General features: G+C 38.9%; 1 protein-coding gene across 1 annotated transcript in view; it reads left to right on the forward strand.

Annotated features, from left to right (window-relative positions):
- The window catches only part of HPGD (15-hydroxyprostaglandin dehydrogenase), a 29,936-nt gene extending 7,679 nt beyond the window's left edge, over window positions 1–22,257 (forward strand). Inside the window, exons 4-7 of the mRNA XM_025921667.2 lie at window positions 5,318–5,414; window positions 16,481–16,557; window positions 18,773–18,936; window positions 19,928–22,257. Of these exons, the coding sequence (XP_025777452.1) occupies window positions 5,318–5,414; window positions 16,481–16,557; window positions 18,773–18,936; window positions 19,928–20,105 (516 nt within the window). The 3' untranslated portion in view covers window positions 20,106–22,257. The remainder of the gene's footprint in view (window positions 1–5,317; window positions 5,415–16,480; window positions 16,558–18,772; window positions 18,937–19,927) is intronic.
- Window positions 22,258–24,181: the final 1,924 nt, after the last annotated feature.

Here is a 24,181-nt window from a genome sequence, read left to right on the forward strand (position 1 = left end):
AACACTTGCTGTGTGCTAGAAAGTTCTTACATTATCTGCAAATAGAAAATTCTGGAAGACCAGGAGAATTTTATTTGCCTCCTTTGTCTACAACTCACTCTCCTGGATCCTTGCTCATTGAAATTATCTGGTGTTTATTTTTCTTTGGCCTCTGCTGACATAGGCCACTCCTTAGCTTAACTCCAGGAACTAATATTTGTTTAATTTTACATCGAGAGAGCAAGATATAACCTTTGTTACCTATATATAACTCGAAAACATGTTACTTCCCTTCCTACCTTCAACACCCATTTCAAGAGTAGATTAGAATCTGACCAATCATTATCCTTCCAACTTGATTATCTCTGTTAGTATAATGCAAATATTTGTGTTTGGTTTACATAACATACATTTTTTTTTAGACTCTGAATGTAATTTGCCTCCTTTTACAAGATCCTGTGTGTGCTTTTGCATTTTTCTGTGCTCCTGTCCCTGTCAAGAGAAGAACCCCTTAGTTAAAGAACCTTACCACATATTGCTCCCTCTTCTGGAATCTTGTACAACATTATTATACCATTCTTAGAAAGGCTTACAAATTTAAAATTTTCATTAGAATTATTTTTTATACCCATGCACTATATGCCAGTATACTCTGAGCTCTTTCAGGGCACAAAATTTGTGTTTTGTGTACCGAGTAGGTGTTCAGTGAATACTTATTGGATAAATAAACTGTCATTCGATGATATTTTGCATACAGGGGTATTCATTTTTGTGTTTTAATACACTGTTCGGATTATTTCCTGATATATCAGCGTTGCCAGGCTGTATCATCTGTCCTTCCACTTTTCACTCCTTACCAGACTTACCCCTTCCTTATCCTTAACTCCACAGATCTCACCACTCTCCCCACACAAGAGGTACGTTAAACCTCTTCCCAGTCTTTTGTTCCCACAAGGCTAGTCTGTGCCTCCTCCTTCGTCTGGAGCCAACCGTGCTATCTTTATTTCGAACTGCTCAGAGCTAAGAATGTTCAGGAAAGAATGAATCTTTTCATAACTATCAAAGATTACTCTGGCAATTGGGTGGAGGTAGACTTGACTTTGAGAACTGGTAAGGCCATTCTGTGATGTAATCCTTTTACTCTTTGACCCTTTAATATGCCTGACTTCTTCCCATTCAGGTGGGATTTCATAACCTAATTTGGACACGTGACTAATGTATATTGAATCCCTTAGTGTACTCAAATAAAAACTAAACAAAATAGATAGCTTATTGCTATTGATTATTTTTGTCAGACGTACACGGGTTGACTAAAGATTTGCACTGGAAAGGTCAGTCAAGACTGGATTCAGTCAAAACTAGATTCCAGCCCTGAATTTAGAATGTGTGAGCTTTTATTTCATTTCTGTGGTCTTGGGTTTCACAGTTGTAAGAGGATGGGGATAATTTCCTTGCCATGAAGGATGGTTACACTTAAATAAACCAGAACTTGCACGAAGTATCCGGCACAGTGCCTGAACATAGTATTCACTCACTAAATTTTATTTCTCTTCCAGATTGTAAAAACTTACATTGTTTTCATTGGCACAGTCTGATTTCTATATGAGGTTGATTTCTCTGCCCTTCTCTACCTCTAAGGAAAAGTTGAGGAGGTAGTTAGAAATGTTGTCAAATGTACTCCCTTTTCTTGGTTCCCAAGGATGTTAATTACGAATTAAATTAGTAACTTCTTTCTGTTATTGCTACTCAATAATATCTAAAGGTCTAGTTGAGCACTAATGGTTAGGCAAAACTTGCTAAATTTTAAGTAGTTCTACAAGGGGAAATATAATATTTACTGCATAAATGAGTAAAAATGGGAAAAGACTGGACACAGAGAAACAAAAGATAAAAAAAGGATTTCAGGAAAAAAAATGGTCATCTATTTTAGTATTTCTTGAGAATTGGGCTGGTGAAAAGACAAGAAACCTGAAAGGCAATGTTTCATGATTTAGATGACAGAATTTTTTAAATTAGAGGTAGAATGTAGCACAAGAACCGTAAACTAAAAGGAACCCCAGATCGGAGGAAGAGAAGGGAAATTGATAGATTAGGAAATTTCAGTAGCAAATACACAGGCACACGTGTATTATATGTATGTTATAGAAATATATAGGTAATACATAACATTGTATGTTATATATAATACATTATGTATCTATAAACTAAGAAGACATAATGTCTGATAAGAAGAGTTAAACAAGTAAGCTACTACCATTTATCCATTTATCTTTGTTACAGGGGAAATTACGAGTGGTTTTAACTTATAGAGTGCTTTAATCTGTGGAAAAAACTAATTTAAGATCTGGAATACAGTGCAATTATAATTATGGTTTTACATATAAAAATTGCTCGTAACCAAAAGTATGGAGTAAGCATGTGTTAATTAGGTCATTTGGTCACTAATTGAATTTTTATTCCTATTATGTGAAATTAGACACAGGATATACTTTCTTTCTTTCCTTTTTTTTTTTTTTTTTTTTTGAGAGTCAAGTACAAAATGTTTTGAAGGTCAAGTACAAAATTGAGGGTACCTTGGGGCGCCTGGGTGGCTCAGTTGGCTAAGTGTTCAACTTCAGCTCAGGTCACGATATCACATTTTGTGGGTTTGAGCCCCCATCGGGCTCTGTGCTGACAGCTCAGAGCCTGGAACTCACTTCAGATTCTGTGTCTCCCTCTCTCTGCCCCTCCCCTGCTTGTGCTGTCTTTCTCTGTCTCTCAAAAATGAATAAATGTTAAAAAAAGTTTTTTTTTTTAAATTGTACCTTTAGGGGCGCCTGGGTGGCGCAGTTGGTTAAGTGTCCGACTTCAGCCAGGTCACGATCTCACGGTCCGTGAGTTCGAGCCCCGCGTCGGGCTCTGGGCTGATGGCTCAGAGCCTGGAGCCTGTTTCCAATTCTGTCTCTCCCTCTCTCTCTGCCCCTCGCCCGTTCATGCTCTGTCTCTGTCTCTCTCTGTCCCAAAAATAAAAAAAAATAAAAAACGTTGAAAAAAAAAAATTAAAAAAAAAAATAAATTGTACCTTTATATAATGGACTGAAATCATACTATAGACTCCAGCTACTTTGTGTTTGTAGCTAGAGCATGTCTGTAGTTTTCATTTTCTTATTTTCCCCTAGATGCTTGGTATTTTAATGACCAGATCTATGTGGTATATAAACGTTGCCAAGGGACAAGAAAGATATTTAGAATTTAACAAAAAAAACCCATTTTATTCTGTGGTTTCCTAATATTTCATTTAATATATTGTCTGTATAAGGCAGAGATTGTTATAGGAAAAGAGGTAAAATATCCTATATGCCCCAGCCAGAGCATATCAGACATTGTTTTGTAGATTTATTCTGAGAACACTTTCATTTGAAAAGTTACTCAGTTTTTAACCTGATACTGGATGGGAAAATAATCCTTTGTCCTCCACCACCAAAGACCTGGAAATAAATCTTCCTTCTTTAAAAAATTAAAGCTTAAATATTCCCAAACTGTCTAACTGGCTGCATCTTGTAGATGTTGAAAACACAAAAGCAGGGTGTCAGCAAAGCTGTAAATACCTGAGAATAAAAGCATAGCGCCAATATGCATAAATAGAAATTCTGTCCAGACATGCTAGAGACTTAGGCAGAAACTACCAGAATCTGACTGACTTCAGTAATTTCAGCCATATACATTTTTTCCTTCTTATATAAACCATCAATGTTTTGGGGTTTTTTTTTCCTTTTTAAAGGGAATCATGGGGAGATTTTTACTCATTCTCCCTAAGCCTACTTAATATCAAACTGACATGTGGCTTAAGTGAATAGAATCTTCAATTTACTTTTTTGTTCTAGGACTACTGTTAGGTAGAGAGGCAACATTGAAAGCTTGTTAAGAAAACTCTAAAAGGACTTTAAGGGGAAAAAAAAAGGGTAAACACCAATGTATGCCCTCAGTTTCAGGCTCATTACCTATTTCATCATTATCTTTACAGCCTTGTAAAGAATGAAAAAAGTAGGAATAAAGATGTCAAAAGAAAATATCCACCTTCTAAAAGTCTAAGTCGGAAAGGAGAACAGTTCTGACATCTAAAAGGGAAAATAAGGTTTCAAATATAAGTTTTGTATCACAAGTTACTCTGGGTAGCGGTGAATTCTTAAATGTCAGACTCCTGCAACAGAAGAGTTGCCTACGCGTGGAGATAGGTAACAAATCAGAGTAAACTCTCAGAAAGACGGTGCGAGAGTGAGGAGCGAACTTATGTGACAGACATGACAGAAGATCCTATGTCCAGCTAACGGAAAAGTTGGGGTGCTGAAATTGGGTAAAAGAGTTATATGATCTCACACCACACAGGCTTCAGGATTGCTTAAGACTGCAACACAGTGTTATCAGAACCTAGTTTCTTTTCATCTCTCTGGTCTATCTTCCTTCGTGGAGGTTTCATCTTCAAGACACTGGTAATATAATGATTTAACCCAGCCATCACACCTTTATGAAATGATTAAAAAGGAAAAATGGAATCATTTCTTTCTGGTTTTCTTAAAAGCAAAAATTTTTTCGGTGACCTCCTCTCCCACCACCCCATCACCTACCTGGACCCCCTGCCCCCTTTTAGCTGACTGCTCTTCAGATCTCACCACCTAGAAGTGGGTCACCTACAGGCTCCTAAGCCAGTGACTGACATAGAGAATGGGCTTTCTGTGACTGAATTAATCAGTATCTACCCTAAACCTGGGGAGATCACCTTCCTCTGCATTACATGGGGGAAGAAGTGGATACAAATGCAAAATAGACTTTTCATTAGGAAAAAAAAGATGAAAACTGGGTAGGAAATCAAGGGTTTCCACTATTATAGATTCCCAAATGCAAAAGAGTTAAACACAGCAGCTGAATATAAAATACCTGGATCTGAAAACCTTACGCTAAGAAGGGTAAATACATTGTGTCCAATATTTAGAAAAGAAAAAGAATACTATACACAGTACGGTATACACGAAAGAATGCTGTAAACTGTGTACTGGAAGGTGCTGCGAATTGAGGTCAAGTGACAAAACACCACGGGTATACAACTTTATTCATAAAATATCAGGCGGGGCAGTAAGTGAAGATTTGCAGAGATGTGACGGGCTCCACAACAGTAGGCAAACAAAGGAGAATGCAGTCAACGACTAGCTTTTAAAAAAGGCAAGCAGTCACTTGAAAAAGCTTTCAGGGGTAGTATTTGCGGAAATCTCCCTGGGTATCTGCAATAGCAATAAAAACTTTGCTCTGTGACTGTGCAATGAAGTATAATGAATAGCTTTTCCCATTTATGCCTCTGGATTAGGTTTCTGTTATCAGTGGAACATATCTTGGCTTGGATTACATGAGTAAGCAAAATGGAGGTGAAGGCGGCATCATTATCAATATGTCATCTTTAGCAGGTAAGGACAGTTACTACATTAATAATAATTTCCTATTGGTAATTTGGACCACAAAAGTGAATCTTCAGAGGATGTTCATTATCAGTTCAGGTTTGGAATTGAAAATGTGCTTAATAGTTTTATTGTTACTGGCTCTATGGGATTTTCTATTGCATAATGTCAGAAGTTTGAAGTAAATGTTTATTTCTTTTAATTAATTAATTAATTAGAGGGTGCAAGTGAGTGAGGAACAGAGAGATAAAGAGAGGGAAAGAAAATCCCACTAGAGGGAGGGGGAGAGAGAGAGAGAGAGAGAGAGTGAGTGAGAAGCGGGACTCACCTGACTCGAGGCTCATGTTATACCCGACGTGGGACTCGAACTCACGAACTGTGAGATCATGACGTGAGCCGAAGTCAGATGCTTAATAACGTGGGACTCGAAGTCACGAACTGTGAGATCATGATGTGAGCCGAAGTCAGATGCTTAACAACTGAGCCACCCAGGCGCCTTATGTCTATGATTTTAAACTGTGACTTTTCAAGTTCCCTTACTGTGGCACTAAGCAGTAAGGCACGTGAAAGCATCTTTGACAGAGTCAAAAGTGCTAAAACACCATTAAGGTATCTCTACTCCCCTGTGACTTTAGAAAGAGAATAGAACTTAAAAACACGGCACATACAGTTGTTGGGATCTGTTGTGGGGGAAGCCAGATTTTACTTGTAGTTTCTCAGGGTCTCTGGCTGGGCCTGAGAATTAAATTGACCTAAGACAGATTTGCAGGAAAAAAGCTTGTGGATTTTTATATGTCCACGAGAACCCCTATGGGAAAACCGAGACCAAGGATAGCTAGGCCTAAGCGTTTATAAACAAGGTTGAAGGTTGAACGAAGAAAGGTAATTGTGGGAAAGTGACTAAAATATATGGGGGGCCTAAAGGAAGATAAGAGTTATTTTAACAAGGTCTGTATGGATTTCCGTTGGCCTCCACTCCCCATCTCTGGTGATAAGCATGTTTCTTTGCCACATGCTCTTGCCTAGGAAGGCCCTATTTTACATGGGAGTTGTAGCACCTGCTTTCAGGAGGAGGAGGAGAGGTCAGAGTACCCTTCTTGTACCTGCTGTTTTTTCAAGCGCCCTTAGGTCAAAATAACCCTTATGCCAGAGTGCCCCATTTGGGGTGAACTGTTCCGCCACCCATCAACGCTAAACTGCTATAGTAAATAGACCCAAACGTGTAATGGCTTAAATATAGTATAATCTTATTCCTCACTTATATATCAGCCCGGGGCAAGATCGTTGTTGCCAGGAACCTCTTCTATATGCAATCACTTGGAAAGTCAGGCTGGCAGAAACCCTTTGGCATGGAGCTTCCACAGTTAGGCTGGCAGCGGGGGGGGGGGGGGGGGGGGGGAGGGGGGGGACTCCTTTCTCTGCAGCAGAAAAAAAGAGAACACCGAGGAGGCAAAGCTTCTTTTCTAAAACCCCAGCCCAGTAACGGCACACCTCATCTCTGTTCATGGCCCGGTACAGGATTTGATCTCCTGGCTCACCTAACTCCAGGGGAGTCTGAGCATGTGGTCTAGCTATGTGCCTGAGAATGGATTTCAGTAGACTGCTAATCATCTTTGCCACAACGTGCAATCCCAAGCTACGTTTTATTCAGAGCAGGAGGCTCTAATACCATCTGATACCATATTACTCAACAGTAGCTAGAATATTTGGCAGCAGCTTTTTGAGCCACTTAACCAGATGACTTGACTTTTAAAATTCTAGGGGGAAAAAATCATCAATGGTTCTTGAGTAGTTCAAATGAGATGACGAAGTCTTAGAAGTCTGGCCGTTATTGAGAGCAAGTCTCAATTATTCGGGTCCAGGAGTAGTGAGACTGTCTTAAATTATCTGGTTGGTTTCAGTGAGTGTGGTAATTGTAGGGGTTCCCCATCTCTCCCCCTTCTGCCCCACCTGCCAGTTCCGGTTGTATTTCAGGAATCCGTTTTGGCGATGCCTGTGATCACACCGGAGTCTGATTCTCTCCGTCTTTACCTTCTCCTTCCTCTGAGAATCATTGTCAGATGGCCCTTAAGCTGCAGCAACCGTGCCCCCAGTGGAGACCTAGAAACCTCCTTCCTTACAACTTCTCCAAAGCAGACTAGCATCTCATTTTCTGGGTTGCCGAAAGACAAAATGACATCCCTAAAGTTATTGTAGAACTGATGCTATAAATTTTTCAGGGTAACCGGGTTATTTTTCCTAATGCAACATCTCCTTATAAATGATAACACTGCAATTCTGAGGATACAGTAAAAGGTGACAGCACGGACCACACTTACAAGAGATATTTGGCCTAAGGGAAGGCCACGTTTTAGATTCTGGGAGGCCGAAACCCTGGAGTCAAATTGTCAAGGCCACATACGCACTATTTTAAAATGAAATTATAAGGAAAAAATACACAAATGACTGGAGAAGTAACAAGAAGTATTTAATATTTTATTAAAAACAGAAACTTAGAGGGGGGCACCTGGGTGGCTCGGTTGAGCGACTTCGGATCAGGTCATGATCTCACAGTTTGTGGGTTCGAGCCCCGTGTCGGTCTCCGTGCTGACCGCTTGCTCAGAGCCTGGAGCCTGCTTCAGATGCTGTGTCTCCTTCTCTCTCAGCCCCTCCCCCGCTCACGCTTTGTCTCAAAAATAAAATAATGTAAAATAAATAATAAATAAATAAAATGTAAATAAATGTGAAATTCTCAAAAATAAATGTAAAAAAAAATTTTTTTTAGTTAAAAAAGAATCGAAACTTAGGGGCCCCGGGGTGGCTCAGTCAGTTAAGCACCTGACTTCGGCTCAGGTCATGATCTCACAGTTCATGAGTTCAAGCCCCACGTAGGGCTCTGTGCTGACAGCCTGGAGCCTGCTTTGGATTCTGTGTCTCCCTCTCTCTGTGCTCCCTCCCCCACTTGCACGTGTGCTCTCCCTCTCCGTCTCTCTCTCTCTCTCAAAAATAAATAAACATTAAAAAAAAATTTTTAAATAAAAATAGAAATGTAAAAAAAAACAAAAACAACAAAAAAAAAAAGTGGGCTTTTTTTTCACCACCCGGGGTGGTGATCAAGAGATAATTCCATGGATTGTGTCTTAAAGCCAAGAGGCTAGAAAAGCTTGTTGAGCCACAAGCACTGTACAGGGAGCCCCTCGCCCTTCTGCCACTAGAGGTACTTATGTCATTCCCAGGAAGCCTGCAAGGCTCCAGGGCTGGATCAATTTAGGACTCTGTGGGAGACATTCTATACCATAAGGGGAGGCTTGCTTGCATCAAAGTAAGTATGAATAGCAAAATGCAATGTAGCACTGTCTTTTATCCAATAAAGACATTTAAATGTGTTAACACTTCACATTCATTGCGCACTTGCTGTGTATGTGATACTGTTTTAAACACTGCGTGAGCATTACCTCATTGAATACAACAGACGTGAAGTAGATTCCGTAATCCCCATTTAGTAGATGAGGAAATCAAGGTAGGAGAATTTAAGGATCTTGAACAAGTGTATATGGCAAGGAAGCAGGGAAACTGGAATTCACACGCAAGCAACCTGCTACAAGACCTCTTCTTTTTTAACCACTAGATTATCTGTCTCTTCTCTCTGGGAGTTTGTTAATTTGTCTCTCCATCCACCGCCATTTTGGCCTCACTGTGAAGTAAAAGAAACAGAATTCCTATAACTTGATTAAGCCAGGGAAACTTCTTGAGGCCTGGGCACTGCTCTAATCTAAAGACGACAAGACTAAACCCCAGTGATATCTTAAGCTTTTGCCCATTTGACACACATAGTAAAGCCCTGAAAACGTTTGAGGAGCTTACCAAAGTCGCAAGTCAAAACACGTCACTGAGAAGAACAATTTAAGGATTATAATTAGACGTCCACTTGGCTCTCTTGTCTAAGAGCTTGCTCTATCACACCACCCACCCCAGGGTATTCTTTCTCTCCTTCCCTATTTCAGGGTCAACATTTGGAACCGTGTGTGGGTCTTTCTCTAATTATGCAGATAAGACAGTGATTAGATACCAAAATCAGTGATAAGATCATTTGGGTTTTAAATTGCCTTTCTGGCACTCTTAGAATTTAAAGAATATCCTAACCTTCCTAACTGCATCTCTGCCTAATATTCCTCCCAGCCAGCAGGGTAACTCTATTTATAATGGTTAAGTAGTTTATCTTTGTCCATTCTGTATGACTCGGTGCCTCCATCCGTGTGAAGAAAGGTTCATAATGCCTGACCGCCATACCTGTTGCCTTTCTACTATGTGTCGCTGGCCAGTCTGGACAGGCCCTGCCACCTCTCCTCCCACCCGGGCTTTGTCACTAAGGCACTTTCATCTGACAAACAGTATTAAGATGTACTATCTTGTATTTTGTCCACTCACCAAGCGCTTCTACTCTTCCCATAATAAGATGAGTTCGATAAACATTCAGGATTTTGTAATGGTAGAAAAACAGAACCTCTCAGGTGTCACACTTTCCTCAGAAATGTGATAAAAAATTGTCTACCCTTGAAGTCACAGCATGATGGGAGAGGCCAGATGACCAAAAGAGTCTTTGAGGAGTTACCAGAGTCAAAGTAATTTTTTTTCCCAGTTTTATTGAGGTACAGTACACACAATGTAGAAAAAAGCATTTCTAACGCTTGCTTCCTCTGTGTTTTCCAAAAGTGCTTTCCGAGCTTTCTCTCCTCACAGATTTTTCCTCTTTTCCCCCTTACTGCTCACTCTATGAAGGGAATAGCTTTGGGTCCCGTTGAACTCAACCAGTCTTTCCTCACAGTCTCTTACATAGATTCGGTGGAGTCCTTCACTGTCAGTAAAACCTTAAGTTGAAACACTGGTTTGGGCAGAGAAGTTAATGAGTAATGACCACTGACGCAGCCCAAGTATCAAATGCAATTAATTAGTTTAACAAACAGGAGTAAAGCGGAGAGTGATCCCTCAGTGTACTGAGGGAAGGGTGTGCTCCATCTGGAAGTTCCAGAAGCTGTTCTGATCACTGTTAACCACATAGACTCTTCCGTAGGAGTTTTTGTCTATAAACGTAATATATAGAGCTGAGCTCACTTTGCCACATTCATCATTAACTATTAAAAAATTTTTTTTGAGAAGAACAGGGTGACGTCTGGTGTCATGCAGGTAATTAACTAGCTGTGCTCTGAGCCTAGGACATCCTGTAAGAGTCAGGTTTGCTTCTTACATAGTTAGTTGCTTCAAACAGAGGGAAGGACAAAGCAGTTGTCAGAGGAAAAGCAGTCCCCTTGCTAATCCTGCTTCTACCCGCCTGCATACTCAGCTGCTGAGGTCTTTCACTGGGGGCATTCTCTGTGCCTCTGACAGTCACTCAGTAGCATTTTGTGAGAGATCCTATTAGGGTCTTTTTTTTTTTTTTTTTTTTTTTGCGAAGATTGAAAACAATAAATAAGAAAACTTATTTTCTGAAAACATTTAGAGTCTCAAGGAAATACGTGAGCATGTCTTAAATACCAGCCCAGTAACATACTTATTTGAGGCATACGTTTCATCTAAAGGAGTGTAATTAGCTTGCCATTTGTGTTAAGGTGGATGTGCCAAAGTTACCACTTTAAGTAACAAATTCAACTTAATCATACATACCTTGGGCATGTACAGAGAGGCAAATAGGGATGTGAAAGTAACGAGGCAAAATTTCTGCCTGAAGAGCCGCATCTCGGTATCTCTAATCAACATGGCAGAAGTAAATAGAATGACATAGACTTTTTAAGCAGAAACGTGATATCGAATTGCAAGGCGCTGGGATTCCCATGGCCTGAAGAGTGGTAGTTGGACTGGAATGTCGCAACAGACCAGAAATATTGGGTGACTTAGACTACTGATCACCTTCTTTCATCTCCACGCCAACAGTAAAAAGAATCAGGTGGTACCGCCCTCTGCAGTATTCTTTTTTTTCTTTTTTTTGAATAAGTGTTTATTTATTTTGAGAGACAGGCATATATAGAATGAGCAGGGGAGGGGCAGAGAGAGAGGCAGAGAGAGAATCCCAGGCAGGCTCCCTGCTGCCAGTGCAGAACTTGACGCAGGCTTGAACTCACAAACCAGAAGATCATGACCAGAGCTGAAACCAGGAATTGGACACTTAGCCAACGGGGCCATCCAGGCACCCCAGAACTAATAAAGTTGATTCTTAACAAACAAAATTACCTTTCCAGAAAGATTTTCATTACAGAAGGTGCAGTAGTTTTATGAATGCTTACTCCACTTTTGATGTCCTGTCACACTTGCAAACGTGACTTGTTAATGGCGCACATGATACTGATGGAAAAAAGCAGCATCAGATAAGGTGTTCTGTTATGTGGAAGATCGCATATAATGAGGAGGTGCACCGACTACTTGGGTCAGCTGTCTCCACCAACATAGATAAACAGATTCTCATCACTTCTTCCTTCTCCCTCCTCTTAGAAGAGCAATGGTTGAAAACAGAAAGATGGGTAGATGTTTTCTTTTTTGATCGTAAAGAAAACGTGAGAGGTTCAGATTCCTGCTTTTTGGCTGAGCTGCTGAGCTACAGTTTCGCATGCGAGGATTGGTGTCCTTGGATTCTCAGTTTGTTTTCCTAAGTGGAATTTCTTCAGCACTTCTGTGTAATCTATTTGACATGGCTTCTGTCCCTTTGAAAGGAAGTATGTTTGGTGATTCGGTACAATTGCCTTGTCTGAGCAGATTTGCAGTTTTTTACCTTCTATAGATATAGAGGTTACAGCTATCTGTTGTAAATATGGGCAGAAAGAATATTAAAGATAGAAGAACTGATGTGGAAATGGAAAATGTATTTTTCTAAGTGACTTCCTTCTATGTTCTGTAATTGCATATGTAATTTTCAGGTATTTAAAAATTTTTTTGTAATTATCTCATCCAGTCATTTGCTATTTGGTGTTATTATCCTGAGTGTTTATAGAAAGCATTTATTTTGTGGGTAGAATTTCTCCTTCCATTGATTTTTTTTTAACTTTTTTAATGTTTATTTCTGAGAGAGAGAGAGAGCGAGCAGGGGAGGGGCAGAGAGAGAGGGAGACACAGAATCTGAGGCAGGCTCCAGGCTCTGAGCTGTCAGCACAGAGCCAGATTCGGGGCTGAAACTTACGAACTGTGAGATCATGACCTGAGCCGAAGTCGGACACTTAACCGACTAAGCCACCCAGGCGTCCCTATTGAATCTTTTTCCCAAATGAATCTATACTTAGGGTAGACATAAACCTGTAAGTAATTAGACCTATTATGTTTTGGAGAGACTCATTTTGCAATTCTGTAAGTCAACTTGCATCATGCTGGGTCTAGACTAAGGATTAAAAAAACTATTCTTTTTAAATAAAGTTTATTCTGAGAGAGAGAGAGAGAAAGAGCGAGAGAGGGAGGGGCAAAGAGAGAGGGAGAGAGAGAATCCCAAGCAGGTTCCACACTGTCAGTGCAGAGCCCAGTGTAGGGCTCAAACTCATGAACTGTGAGATCATGACTTGAGCTGAAATCACAAGTTGGACGTTTAACCGACTGAGCCACCTAGGTGCCCCAGTATAAGGTATCCATTTTTAAGCACAAATAATAGCTTTCTCTCTCACAACATTAAACAAAACGTCATTTCTTTAGAGACTGCTATCTCATTGTCATAATCCTTTGTTTTGTTGTTGTTCTTAAATCCTTTGACATGAATACCCTGTGCATATCGGTATTAATTTGCAAGATGTTAAAAACCCACATTAATTCCAGCCACTGGCCAGCTAGTTACATACTGTCAATATTTCCTTGAAGTTGGATGACTGGCAGTGATCTGGCCTTTCAGCACTGGAGGGACTCATTTCAATAGAGTATATTTTAAATATGCTTCCCTGTGCTTTGTACTTGAAACAGACTAAACACATAGATCTCAAATGAATGTACTTCTATAAATCCTCTTGAATTAGGATTAGCAGCAGCCCACGGTTCACCAGGGTTCAGAAACCCAACCAAGTTAGGACATTGTACCAGATTTGTGGCATTGTAGTTCAAAAATATACATTTTCAGAAAAACATACACTGTGGAAAAATAAGTCTGTAAAATGAGATTTGGGGATACAGATCTCTAACCCACCCTTCCTGTTCGAAACATAAGAAGTAACAGTTAAGATCTATATATGCTGGGGAGATTAAAAAAAAAAAAAAAGTCTCCAAATTAACTGTGGCTTGCCTAAGTAACTGAAAAATAGAATTCTCTTAACTTGTAATACCCCCAAACTGGAAACAATCCAGGTATCTATCAACAGGTGAAAGTATATGCAATTGATGGGTATATTCTTACAGTGGAATAGTATTCAGAAAAAAAAGAAAAGAAATTAGCTATTGATACACACTATGACGTAGGTAAAGCTCATGATTATCCTGGGTGAAAGAAGTCAGACTGAAAGAGTTTACAATATGTGATTACGTTTATATAAACTTCTAGAAAAGGAGGACTGTAGTGACACAAAGCAGATCAGTGGTTGCCTAGAGCAGGGAAAGGGGGGCAGGAAGCAGAAGGAAGGGGTGACAAAGGCACAAGAGGAGACTTTTAATTGATGGATGTGTTCATTATCTTGATTGTGGTCATGGTTTCATGGGTGTTTACATATGTTGGAACTTACTGAACTGTGCACTTTATGTAGTTTATTGTGTGTCATTTATGCCTTCATAAAGTTATAAAAAAAAAAGGACACAATTTCTGAGTGTCTGCTATTGATTTATACAGCCTTTGATCTGATATCAAAAAGTGAAAGCAAAGCACAAGTCAACATTTTGCAGGATCGCAGTGAAAATGTCATTATAATGGTACAAGATTCATAAAACCAAGTGCCGCTTTAAAAATGGAAGCAAATTTTTCCCATTCTGGTTGCATTTACAGTTGTGCCTTTAAAGAGAAGTATATGTTTTGTGCTTGCCTGTTTAAATGGAACCCACCTAACAGTACTTGATTTATTTCACTTCTGTGATACTTTGAACCAGCTTGGGTTCAGAAGTTCAGTACCTTCACAGAAGTAACAAAAGTCCATTTCAAGTTCATCTTAGACAACATTTATGAACAGCGCCCTTGTGCTTTTTGTCTCTGTGGCTGCGCCAGCTTTTCTCTGCCTACGGCTCCTTCTGCACTTCCTACAGTCCGTGGACACGGTCCTACCACCAACTGCCTTTATCTCTTAGACCTTTAAGGAGGGGCAAAGCCACGACTAACTCAGAAGAACAAGACGCAGCAATGCCTGGCTGCACCTGCTTACTCCCTTTATCCCAGAGTCCTGATACACTGTGATACACAGTCCTGTGTACACGGTGGAGGCATCATGAATTCTTGGTGGCTGACCTTAATGAACTTAATTAACTGACACATTTTACTAAACCTAAAAACAAAAAACAAGAAGAGAACCACATGTTATAATACTTTGAGGTCACTGGGTGGACGCACTACGTGTGATCTACCATCCTCAGGGATTTAAAGTGCTCTTGAGCAAACATACTTTATAAATTGAGACCTGGCAGGCACCCAGGGAGTGGTTACGGTCTGCATTTAGTGCTGAACTTTGGCACAACACACTCGACTGATTGGCGGTGCTCTAGGACTAGTTAGCTGGGTGGAGATGAACATGTCTCAGCAGAATAATTTAGTATTATTAGCATGACATTTGATATTAATAACATTATAATAATCAGAGATCGCTGTCCCTTGACTCAGAGAAGTCACAGTGTTAAAAATGTTAAAATGAGTTAATGGAAGAAATTTGTTAAAAACTGAAATAGACAAATGGCTCTAGTTGAAAGTTTCACTATTGATTAGAAAATTGACAATTCTGACAAATAAACTTGGTAGTAGTAGGACTAGAAATAGAATTTGTTCAGGAAAAGGTTTTTCCTGTTGTTTTGTTTCTTTTGGGGGGTTGTGCCCAGAGGTAGGGGGACAAAAGATGCTGTGCGTGCTACAATACTATTTCTGCAGGCCATGAATTTAGTCATGCATTCGAATAGTTACTACTGTGCATATGTGGAAAATTAAGCCAATTCTAAAATTGCTTGAATTCTATTAGAGTGCGTAATTATGAAATGAAATAAAATGGAATCATACATTTTTAGTTGTGGCTTGCTTTCTTTTTCTCTTTCTTCTTTCTTTCTTTCTTTCTTTCTTTCTTTCTTTCTTTCTTTCTTTCTTTCTTTCTTCTGGTTTTCTTTCTTTTCTTTTCTTTCTTCTGGTTTTCTTTTCCTAAGTCATGGGCAAGAAGATCTAGGCATCTACTACAGATATAAATCAAATGAAGTTACTTTGAATTTTCTTAAACACTTACAGGCATCATTCAGTACAAGTGGTGATGGGGAAATACATACTAATTTATAGCAAGGACAGCTAATCTCCATATCTCGCTTAAGAAATTTAAACTTCCTCAGCCATTTGCAAGTCTTACAAATATAGAATATATACTTTTTAAGATCCAGCCTTAAAAACTGAAAATTGATGGTAACTTACTGGAATTTAAAGATGATTCCGTTTGTGATTTGTTTGTTTATTTACTTATTCTTGAGAGACAGAAAGAGAGAGAGAGAGAGAGAGAGAGAGAGAGAGAGAGAGAGAACGTGAGCAGGGGAGGGGCAGAAAGAGAGGGAGGTACACAATCCGAAGCAGGCTCCAGGCTCTAAGCTGTCAGCACAGAGCCTGGCGTGGGGCTCAAACTCAAACCATGAGATCATGACCTGAGCTAAAGTCTGACGCTTAACTGACTGAGCCACCCAGGCGCTCCTGTTTGTGTTTTAGATAACACTGACTTCTCTTGACAGAAGGTCAGGGAGACAGAAGGGCTTACATATCACTCTTGACTTCATTCCTAGGCTGTCACTTATATACCATAAATTCTGGACAGTGTAATAGAGATCGTGGAAGGAAAGTTGTCCAATGATGATTTTAGTGTATTTTGTAGAATAAGCTTAAAATAGAAGAGACACAAATTATCCATGTGCATAGCAACTATTTCTTGGTTTTTGTCTGCTTGTTTTTTAGTTAAGTTGTTGAAATTTTTTGTTTGTTTCAGGACTCATGCCTGTTGCACAACAGCCTGTTTATTGTGCTTCAAAGCATGGCATAATTGGATTCACACGCTCAGCAGCGGTGAGGATGTAACAACTACAATGTCTCCTTTTCTCTTTCTGTACCTGCATGAAACATGAGTTCTAGAAAGTAGAGGGGAATAAAATCAGAATTCAATGCATCTGGATTAAAAATAGAAAAATAAACTATCCTTTAATCTTTATTATAAAAAAGAAAATGGTTCTCAAGTCACATCAAGGGGCAAATGAAGACTAGATCCTTTTAAAATGAAGTCGGTCCTAAACACAGATGTGGTATTGAAAAATCTCCTAAGGGCAAAAAATGGGAAGATACTCTTTATTTTTAAAATTGGCTCCAAATTTAAAAATTAACTTTAGCCCTCCTTGAGTAGAATATTCAGTGTGCCCCAGATATTACTTATCACTGGAAATATGACAAAAAGGAGAGCACGGGGTGGGGGGGTGGTGGGGGGAATAGGCATTTACCAGAGAGAGTAGTCAAGGGGGATGTCTCCATGGGGGCCTAGGGTAAGAGGTGCACAGAGCTTAGAAGAATATTTTAGGCCTAACTGACCACATGCATTGATGGCATGAAGTGAGAATGCTTGCCTTTTTATAATAACTGAAAAAAGGCCATTTGAATGGAACCTGAGGAGGAAGGGGAGAGTCCGAAGTGGGAGCCAGATGAAAAGCAGCTTGTGCGCCACAGTAATGAGCTTAGATTTATTCTAAATGCAGCTACCAGGGGGTCTTTTATGCAGAGGAGGGACAAGATCAGGTTTCCATTTTCTGAAGACCGTTCTGGCTACTGTTTAGAGAATGTATTAGGACAAGTGTAGAAGAGAATAGGACAGTTGGGAAAGTCTCTGCAGTGGGCCGACCAGGTGAGACAAAGAGAGGAGGCAGACAGAGATAGAGAAGAGATGGCGAGAGAGGAAATAGATGCATGAACAGTAGATGGGCAATCAAAAGGGAAGACAAGCAGCTCTTAATTCAAATTGATTGGAAATTTTTATTTACTTTACAAAGACTTACTCTGTAATTCAACTTTCAGTGAACGCATAAAGCTGTTACAAAACAAAGCAAATCTGAAATACCAGAAACTCCCTCTTTACAATGACAAGAATGGACAAGAATGGACACCTGTACAGTCAGTTCACTCACAAACACTGAATTAGAGAATACTGAACTGTTGCTCCTAGGAGAAATACAGGGTTACATTCTTTCGAGCCTCTGGTCACAGCATTTTTGATCAACCATCCATAGCCTAGTTTAAATATATTTGTATTTAAACACATCTTATTTAATGTGTATTGTGTTCAATATGTATTATAGTAACATGACCAACAGCATTTATGCCTCATGCCTGCATCAGGCTTATCTAACACATGTAGTTTCTCTGTAAGGCACATCACAGCCTTCCCACACTTAGGAACACCAAACGGCACTTCACCACTAGGCTTGGGAGTCATTTTAAAGAGCCAAGTCACCAACAAAAGGCACAAAAGTGAGAAAAACATGGACTAAATACATCACAAAAGGACCTTTGTTTATAAGAGCTGAAAAAGAACGAAGTGCATCTCTTTAGATTTTAGCTGAAACATTTGTGTATAGCAACTCAAATTTCCCACTGCTCTGTGCCTGTCCATAAATGACCCCAAAAGCTCTATGACTTGATTTTGGAGGTTACAAGAAAGCAAATGGAATGGAAAAATAATCGACTGCATTTTGTTCTACAGATACTTTAAATAAAATCAGTAGGTGCAAAATTAAGCCAAAGAATGCTAGTCTGAAAATACTTAAATTACTTTCCAGATAGTACATATTATCAAGAGTATCTTTAGAATCCATCAAAGTCGCAAACTTTCCACTAACAGTATTTTTTAAGGAAATGTTCTCTGTTCTACAACCCTGATCTTTGAAAGCGAACCTGAGATATTAATTCTGAGCGTTAGCTTTTTACATTTGGGTTCCTGCAGAATGCAGTAGATAAGATCAGCTTACATAATCAAGTATTTTCAGGAGTTTCCCAGTGAAACTAATTTTTGACGAATTAATTAACTGAGGCTTTCAGGAATTCATTCAGCATTTTAGGTATGTATTCTTTTGCTTTCTGCTACCAGTCAACCTTACCACTGTCATTGTCCTGTAGCTAGAAGGATATCTGACTAGCATTTTTCACTTCAGACTCTTTGAAATGGTTTTAATTATCAGTGTGCCCCATGGTATACATTTACAAAGCTTGAAACCTGCAACCTTCTACTTCTCGTCAACAGATGGCAGCTAATCTCATGAACAGCGGTGTTAGACTGAATGCCATTTGCCCAGGCTTTGTTAATACGCCCATCCTCGAATCCATTGAAAAAGAAGAAAACATGGGACAATATATAGAATATAAAGATCACATCAAGGATATGATGAAATTCTATGGAATTTTGGAGTAAGTACTTATTTTCCTTTGTACTGTGGCTAAAGTACTATCTAGTCTTAAGTGATAAATTTTAAATTTGAGAAGCTAATGCCAGCTTTGACGTGTTGGTTCAGCAAACTCTCAAAAGAGAATTTTTTTTTTTTTCTGGGCTCCTGAACAGAATACGTTTACACATTATGAATTTTGAGATACAGTCAGTGCATCGTAATTGCCTTCAGCCATGATGAGATTTTTTTGTTGTTGTTGTTAATGTGAGGCTTTTGGAAGTAATGATACCTTTATCTGACTAAATACCAAGAAATATTCACATTTGCCTCCTGTGACATCTCACATGGCCCCTTAACTCCAACCATTTTCATAAGAATCAACACACATGGTTGGTGAATAGTGTCTGTGTTTGAGCAGTTGGGTTTCACAGCGTGGAGTCATAACTATCAGGTTGAAGGAATCCCCCCCCCCCCCGCCCCGATATCAAATCCTGGTTCTATCTCTGACCAGAAACGTTATCTCTCAACCTCTGGGTACCTCAATTTTCTCACTATAAAATCGAGACAACACGAAAACAAACAGGGGACTTTTGAAAGGCCATGAATACATTGATACATGGAAGGTACTTAAAATAGCACCAGATAAATAAGAGATGTTCAAGAAGCGTTATCTCTAATTCTTCGTGATTCGATTTTAAGACCCTTTTCATCTGATTAAGTCTAAGATCTGTAAGCTCGAGGGGAGAAAATAATCATTGTCTCAATGTAAACAATAAGCCCCTAAGTTCTTCCTGTCAAAATGACAGGGTAGGCAAGGAAATGTATGACTAAGGTTGTCATATAATTTAATAATATCAAATTGAATAAAATAATGGAGGTAGCAATAGCTTCATGACGTGCATTTCCCTAATACTTGTTAAAGCTAGTAGATTCTCCAAAAACAATTCAAAATGTAGTGATAGTTATGCCTCATACTGAAATTTGAAAAAAAACAATGTTTCCTTTCTTTTTAGCCCATCAATGATTGCGAATGGATTAATAACGCTCATTGAAGATGATGCTTTAAATGGAGCTATTATGAAGATCACAACTTCTAAGGGAATCCATTTTCAAGACTATGAAACAACTCCATTTCATGCAAAAACTCAGTGCACATCTTCTAGATCAGCCATAGCTGAAAATAAGAGCTAATGACTTCTGTTAGAACATATCTTCATTTGAATATAGCTTTTTAAAGGAAATGTCATTGTCTGAAGCTTTCCTTCATGTATTTGATACTAATTTTATTTCTAAATGATTAGTGGAGTATTTGAATAAAAAAATTCAGGAACTGGGGCGCCTGGGTGGCTCAGTTGGTTGAGCAACCGACTTCGGCTCAGGTCATGCGGTTTGTGAGTTCGAGCCCCGCGTCAGGCTCTGTGCTGACAGCTCAGAGCCTGGAGCCTGCTTCTGATTCTGTGTTTCCTTCTCTCTCTGTCCCTCCCCCACTCATGCTCTGTCTCTCTCTGTCTCAGAAATAAATTAAAAGAAATTTTTTAAAAAATCAGGAACTATCAGAAATACGACGTGAACCAAAGCTAACTTTTGATCTTTATAGTTTGAGTAATGATTAAAACAAAGGATATTCAGGGAATATTCTACCTTTCAGAAAATGTATTTAAATTTGTGGTACATAAATATTAATGTTTTTCAGAATATCAGTTCAAAGGAGATACTTGAATTGTTATTTAAATCAAACCAGATGTAAAAATCTCATTTTGTTTTTATGTTCTCACTTCAAAAGAGCGAAGCTACCTACAATGGCAAATTTTTAGGAACAATAACTTACATACCACATTTCGGCTGAACATTTCAGCTCTTTAAAGACGTGGCATATGTGGGGGCCAGATAAGGAATAAATTACTGTGTGAATATATCCCAAATGAAAAATCTGATGTATGGGAAAGTGACAGAAAGTAACTGGCTGAGATGTTGACCCACAGTTCGGCCTCCCATCTAGGAAAACCATTTCTTTCCTATTTGCTAGTTTTAAGAAATTTAATTTGGGGGGCATGTGGGTGGCTCAGTCAGTTAAGCAGCTGACTCTTGATTTTAACTCAGGTTATGACCTCACGGTTCAGTTCGTGAGTTTGAGTCCCACATCAGGCTCTGCACTTCGTGGAGCCCGCTTCGATTCTGTCTGTCTGTCCGTCTGTCTCTCTCTCTCTCTCTCTCCCTGCCCCTCCCCCCCAAAATAAATAAGCTTTAAAAAAATTATATAAACAATGTAAAAGCGAATAAAAAAAATATAATTTTCTCCAGAAATCTCAGGAATAAACTTGTACAGTTACAGCAAAAAGGATAGTTAATGCTCTTTAAATATTTTACTTAAGATAGCCTCATTAAGAAAAAAAATACAAATACAATATTTTTCAGATAACTTCTTTATCTGTACCAATCTCAAAAGTGCCTACTTTTCAAAATGACTTTTTTTCTAATCTCCAGAAGTTACTTCGTGTTCTATGCATAGCTGTTGAAGAAACTGATTTTGTCACAGCTTCAATTGTAAATGTTTTTGTGTGCTCAAAGTCCTATTAACAAGAGGTAAAGATAGCTGGTGATATTTTGCTATTTTCCCTGACAGGTGGTTTAAGATCAGATCAGTAAGTGCAGTTGCGTTGGGTAACATTATTTGCAAGTAATAATTAATGCTAATAATAGAGCACAAGATTTCCAAATCAATCTTTTTTTTTTTTTTCCCCATAGAGTATTGTATGAGTGATTCACTCTGCCTGTGAAGTCCAAAGCTCCCTGCTTAGAGCAAATTCCATCCATTTGAGATTGATGAATATTTTCTAGAGACACTGGAGTGTTTTCCTATCTTGTTCTGTTTTAATTCTACCATAGAGAACTATGGCCTTCGTTTTTAAGGAGTAATTTGAATATGAATAACTTATCTAGAGGTTCATGTAATGTATTTGAAAAACAGCAAGAAATAAACATCAGTGAATGTTTGATAGAGAAAAGTTGTAATAATGCAAAAACTTGTTCATGCATTGTGGCAGGAAGCCGTCATTGAATAATAATATAGGCATGTGGAACGTCACTTATCTTAACAGATTTTCCTACTGTAATGTTCAATGCTATAGCTAAAACTTTTCATGTATGGATAATTTTCTGTACTGGCAGCCCTCAAAATACTTTGTGCTTTGAATTGGAAATTTTTTCTCAAATCAATGAACTCTGCAGACATTGGAAATCAAATACTGAGTAGAACTGAAAAAAATGAGTTACCTGTTTTAAAAGTTAATTTTACATTAAAATGTATCTGCTATAAATAGCTTTAAATAAACCTATAATGTTATATGATATCTCTGTATACTAATTGGGGAAAAATATTAAATTTGGGGGAGGGGAAGCGTTAGTTTCTTTAATTATATTTTTTTCAATGAAAATCCTAATGTAAATAATATGCATTTTTTTTCGAAATGTATTTGCCTTACTAAATAGGGCAGGGCTCCCAGAACAACAAAACTAAAAGTATGTGGACGCTGGAAAAAGATTAAGACTTGAAAACGGCATTGAAATGTCCAACAAACTTAATTTTCCCATATCAAAATAATTTGATACTTGTGCCATTTACAATACAAGTGATTATGTGATGATTTCTGCCTTTTTTTTCCCCCATCTTCATAAGTTTAGGATATTGAAGAGGTCTGAAAGTGTAAATTTTTAATAAAATTCAAGTCGTTTTGCATACTAAATATCATTTGAAGGGTAGCTTCTTTTTTATATTTGAATTTCAAGAGGCAAATTTACTAGTGCCCGGTGCATGGGACGAGGTAACTGGCCCCAGGGTCACAAATGGTGGCATCAATCAGTCTTCATCTCTTTTCCTCTTTTTCTTTACTGAGAGAGAGAGAGAGAGAGGGAGGGGGGACAGGCAGAAGGAGAGAGAGACTCTTAAGCAGGTTCCACCCAGGGCTCAATCTCATGATTGTGAGATCATGTGAAGGGAACAAGAGATACTTAACCGACCGAGCCACCCAGGTGCCTCTCTTTCCTCTTGTTAGCTTCCCTCCTAGGCAGAAATGTCCATAGGATGGCTTCACGATCTGTAGCCTGATTCTTACCAGCTTCCAGTCTGGCAAAAGAATCAACAGAGCTCATTGGCCTTGCTTAGGTTATGTACCGAGTACTGAGACAGCCCTTGTGGGCAGAGAGATGATCATTCTGCTTGGCCAGAACCAGATGACATGCCTCTCCCAAAGGTGGTAGAGAAAGAGTGGTGGGGGGACAGGAGAAGTGGGCAGGAAGTTGACCTGAACCCAATGGATGAAGACAAGGAGAGGAATCATTTCCAATTTGCTGACATTACCAGAAAGGGGGTGATCATGCTGAGCTAACAAAAGCAATCGTCACTACAGAGGAAGAGAATGAACAAGGATTTGTTACATCTTAATCGCTTGGATAAATTTGCAAAGACTATTATGGTTCCTGTAACATATGTAGAACCGTGTTTTCACAACTCTGAGTATCACATTGGAGAGGATATGATGAAAGAGAAGAAAATGAATAGAAAATACAGCAGTTTCCTCATGCATATGTAATTGTACTCAACATATGATCTCACTGTGAAGCACAGTAAGGTTCAAAAAGTTTCAATAACTACTTGCTTTAATATTGACTGTCATCATTACCTGTAGACTTTGTTTTTGAATTTCTAACTATACTACCATTTTAATCCGATGGGTCCATTCAAATGTTTTAGCACCACTTCTAATTCTTGGTACTAAAATTTCATCATCAATGTATAGTTACACTAAATTTCAGTAGGTTTTTTAAATGCTTTTTTAAAGTTGATTTATTTTTGAGAGAGAGAGAGAGAGAGAGAGAGAGACAGAGAGTATCCCAAGCAGGCTCCATGCTGTCAGCACTGAGCTGGACATAGGGCTTGAGCTCGTGAACCATGAGACCATGACCTGTGCCAAATCAAGAGTCAAACGCTCAACTGACTGATCCACACAGACACCCCTTAACAGAGTTTTTAAGTTTAACTTTGAGCCATTAAAATATCTTTTTTCTTCCAGTTTTTTTTTTTTTTTTTTTTTTGGTTTTTAGATACATGTACTTTTTTTTTTTTTTTTTAATGTTTACTTTTGAGAGAGAGACAGAGTGTGAGCAAGGAGACGGGCAGAGAGAGAGGGAGACACAGAAGCCGAGGCAGGCTCCAGGCTCTGAGCTGTCAGCACAGAGCCTGACATGGGGCTCAAACTCACCAACTGTGA

Source organism: Puma concolor, chromosome B1 (genome assembly GCF_028749965.1).
Source record: "Puma concolor isolate L17-30 chromosome B1, mPumCon1.1.hap2, whole genome shotgun sequence".
Classification (NCBI taxonomy): domain Eukaryota; kingdom Metazoa; phylum Chordata; class Mammalia; order Carnivora; family Felidae; genus Puma; species Puma concolor.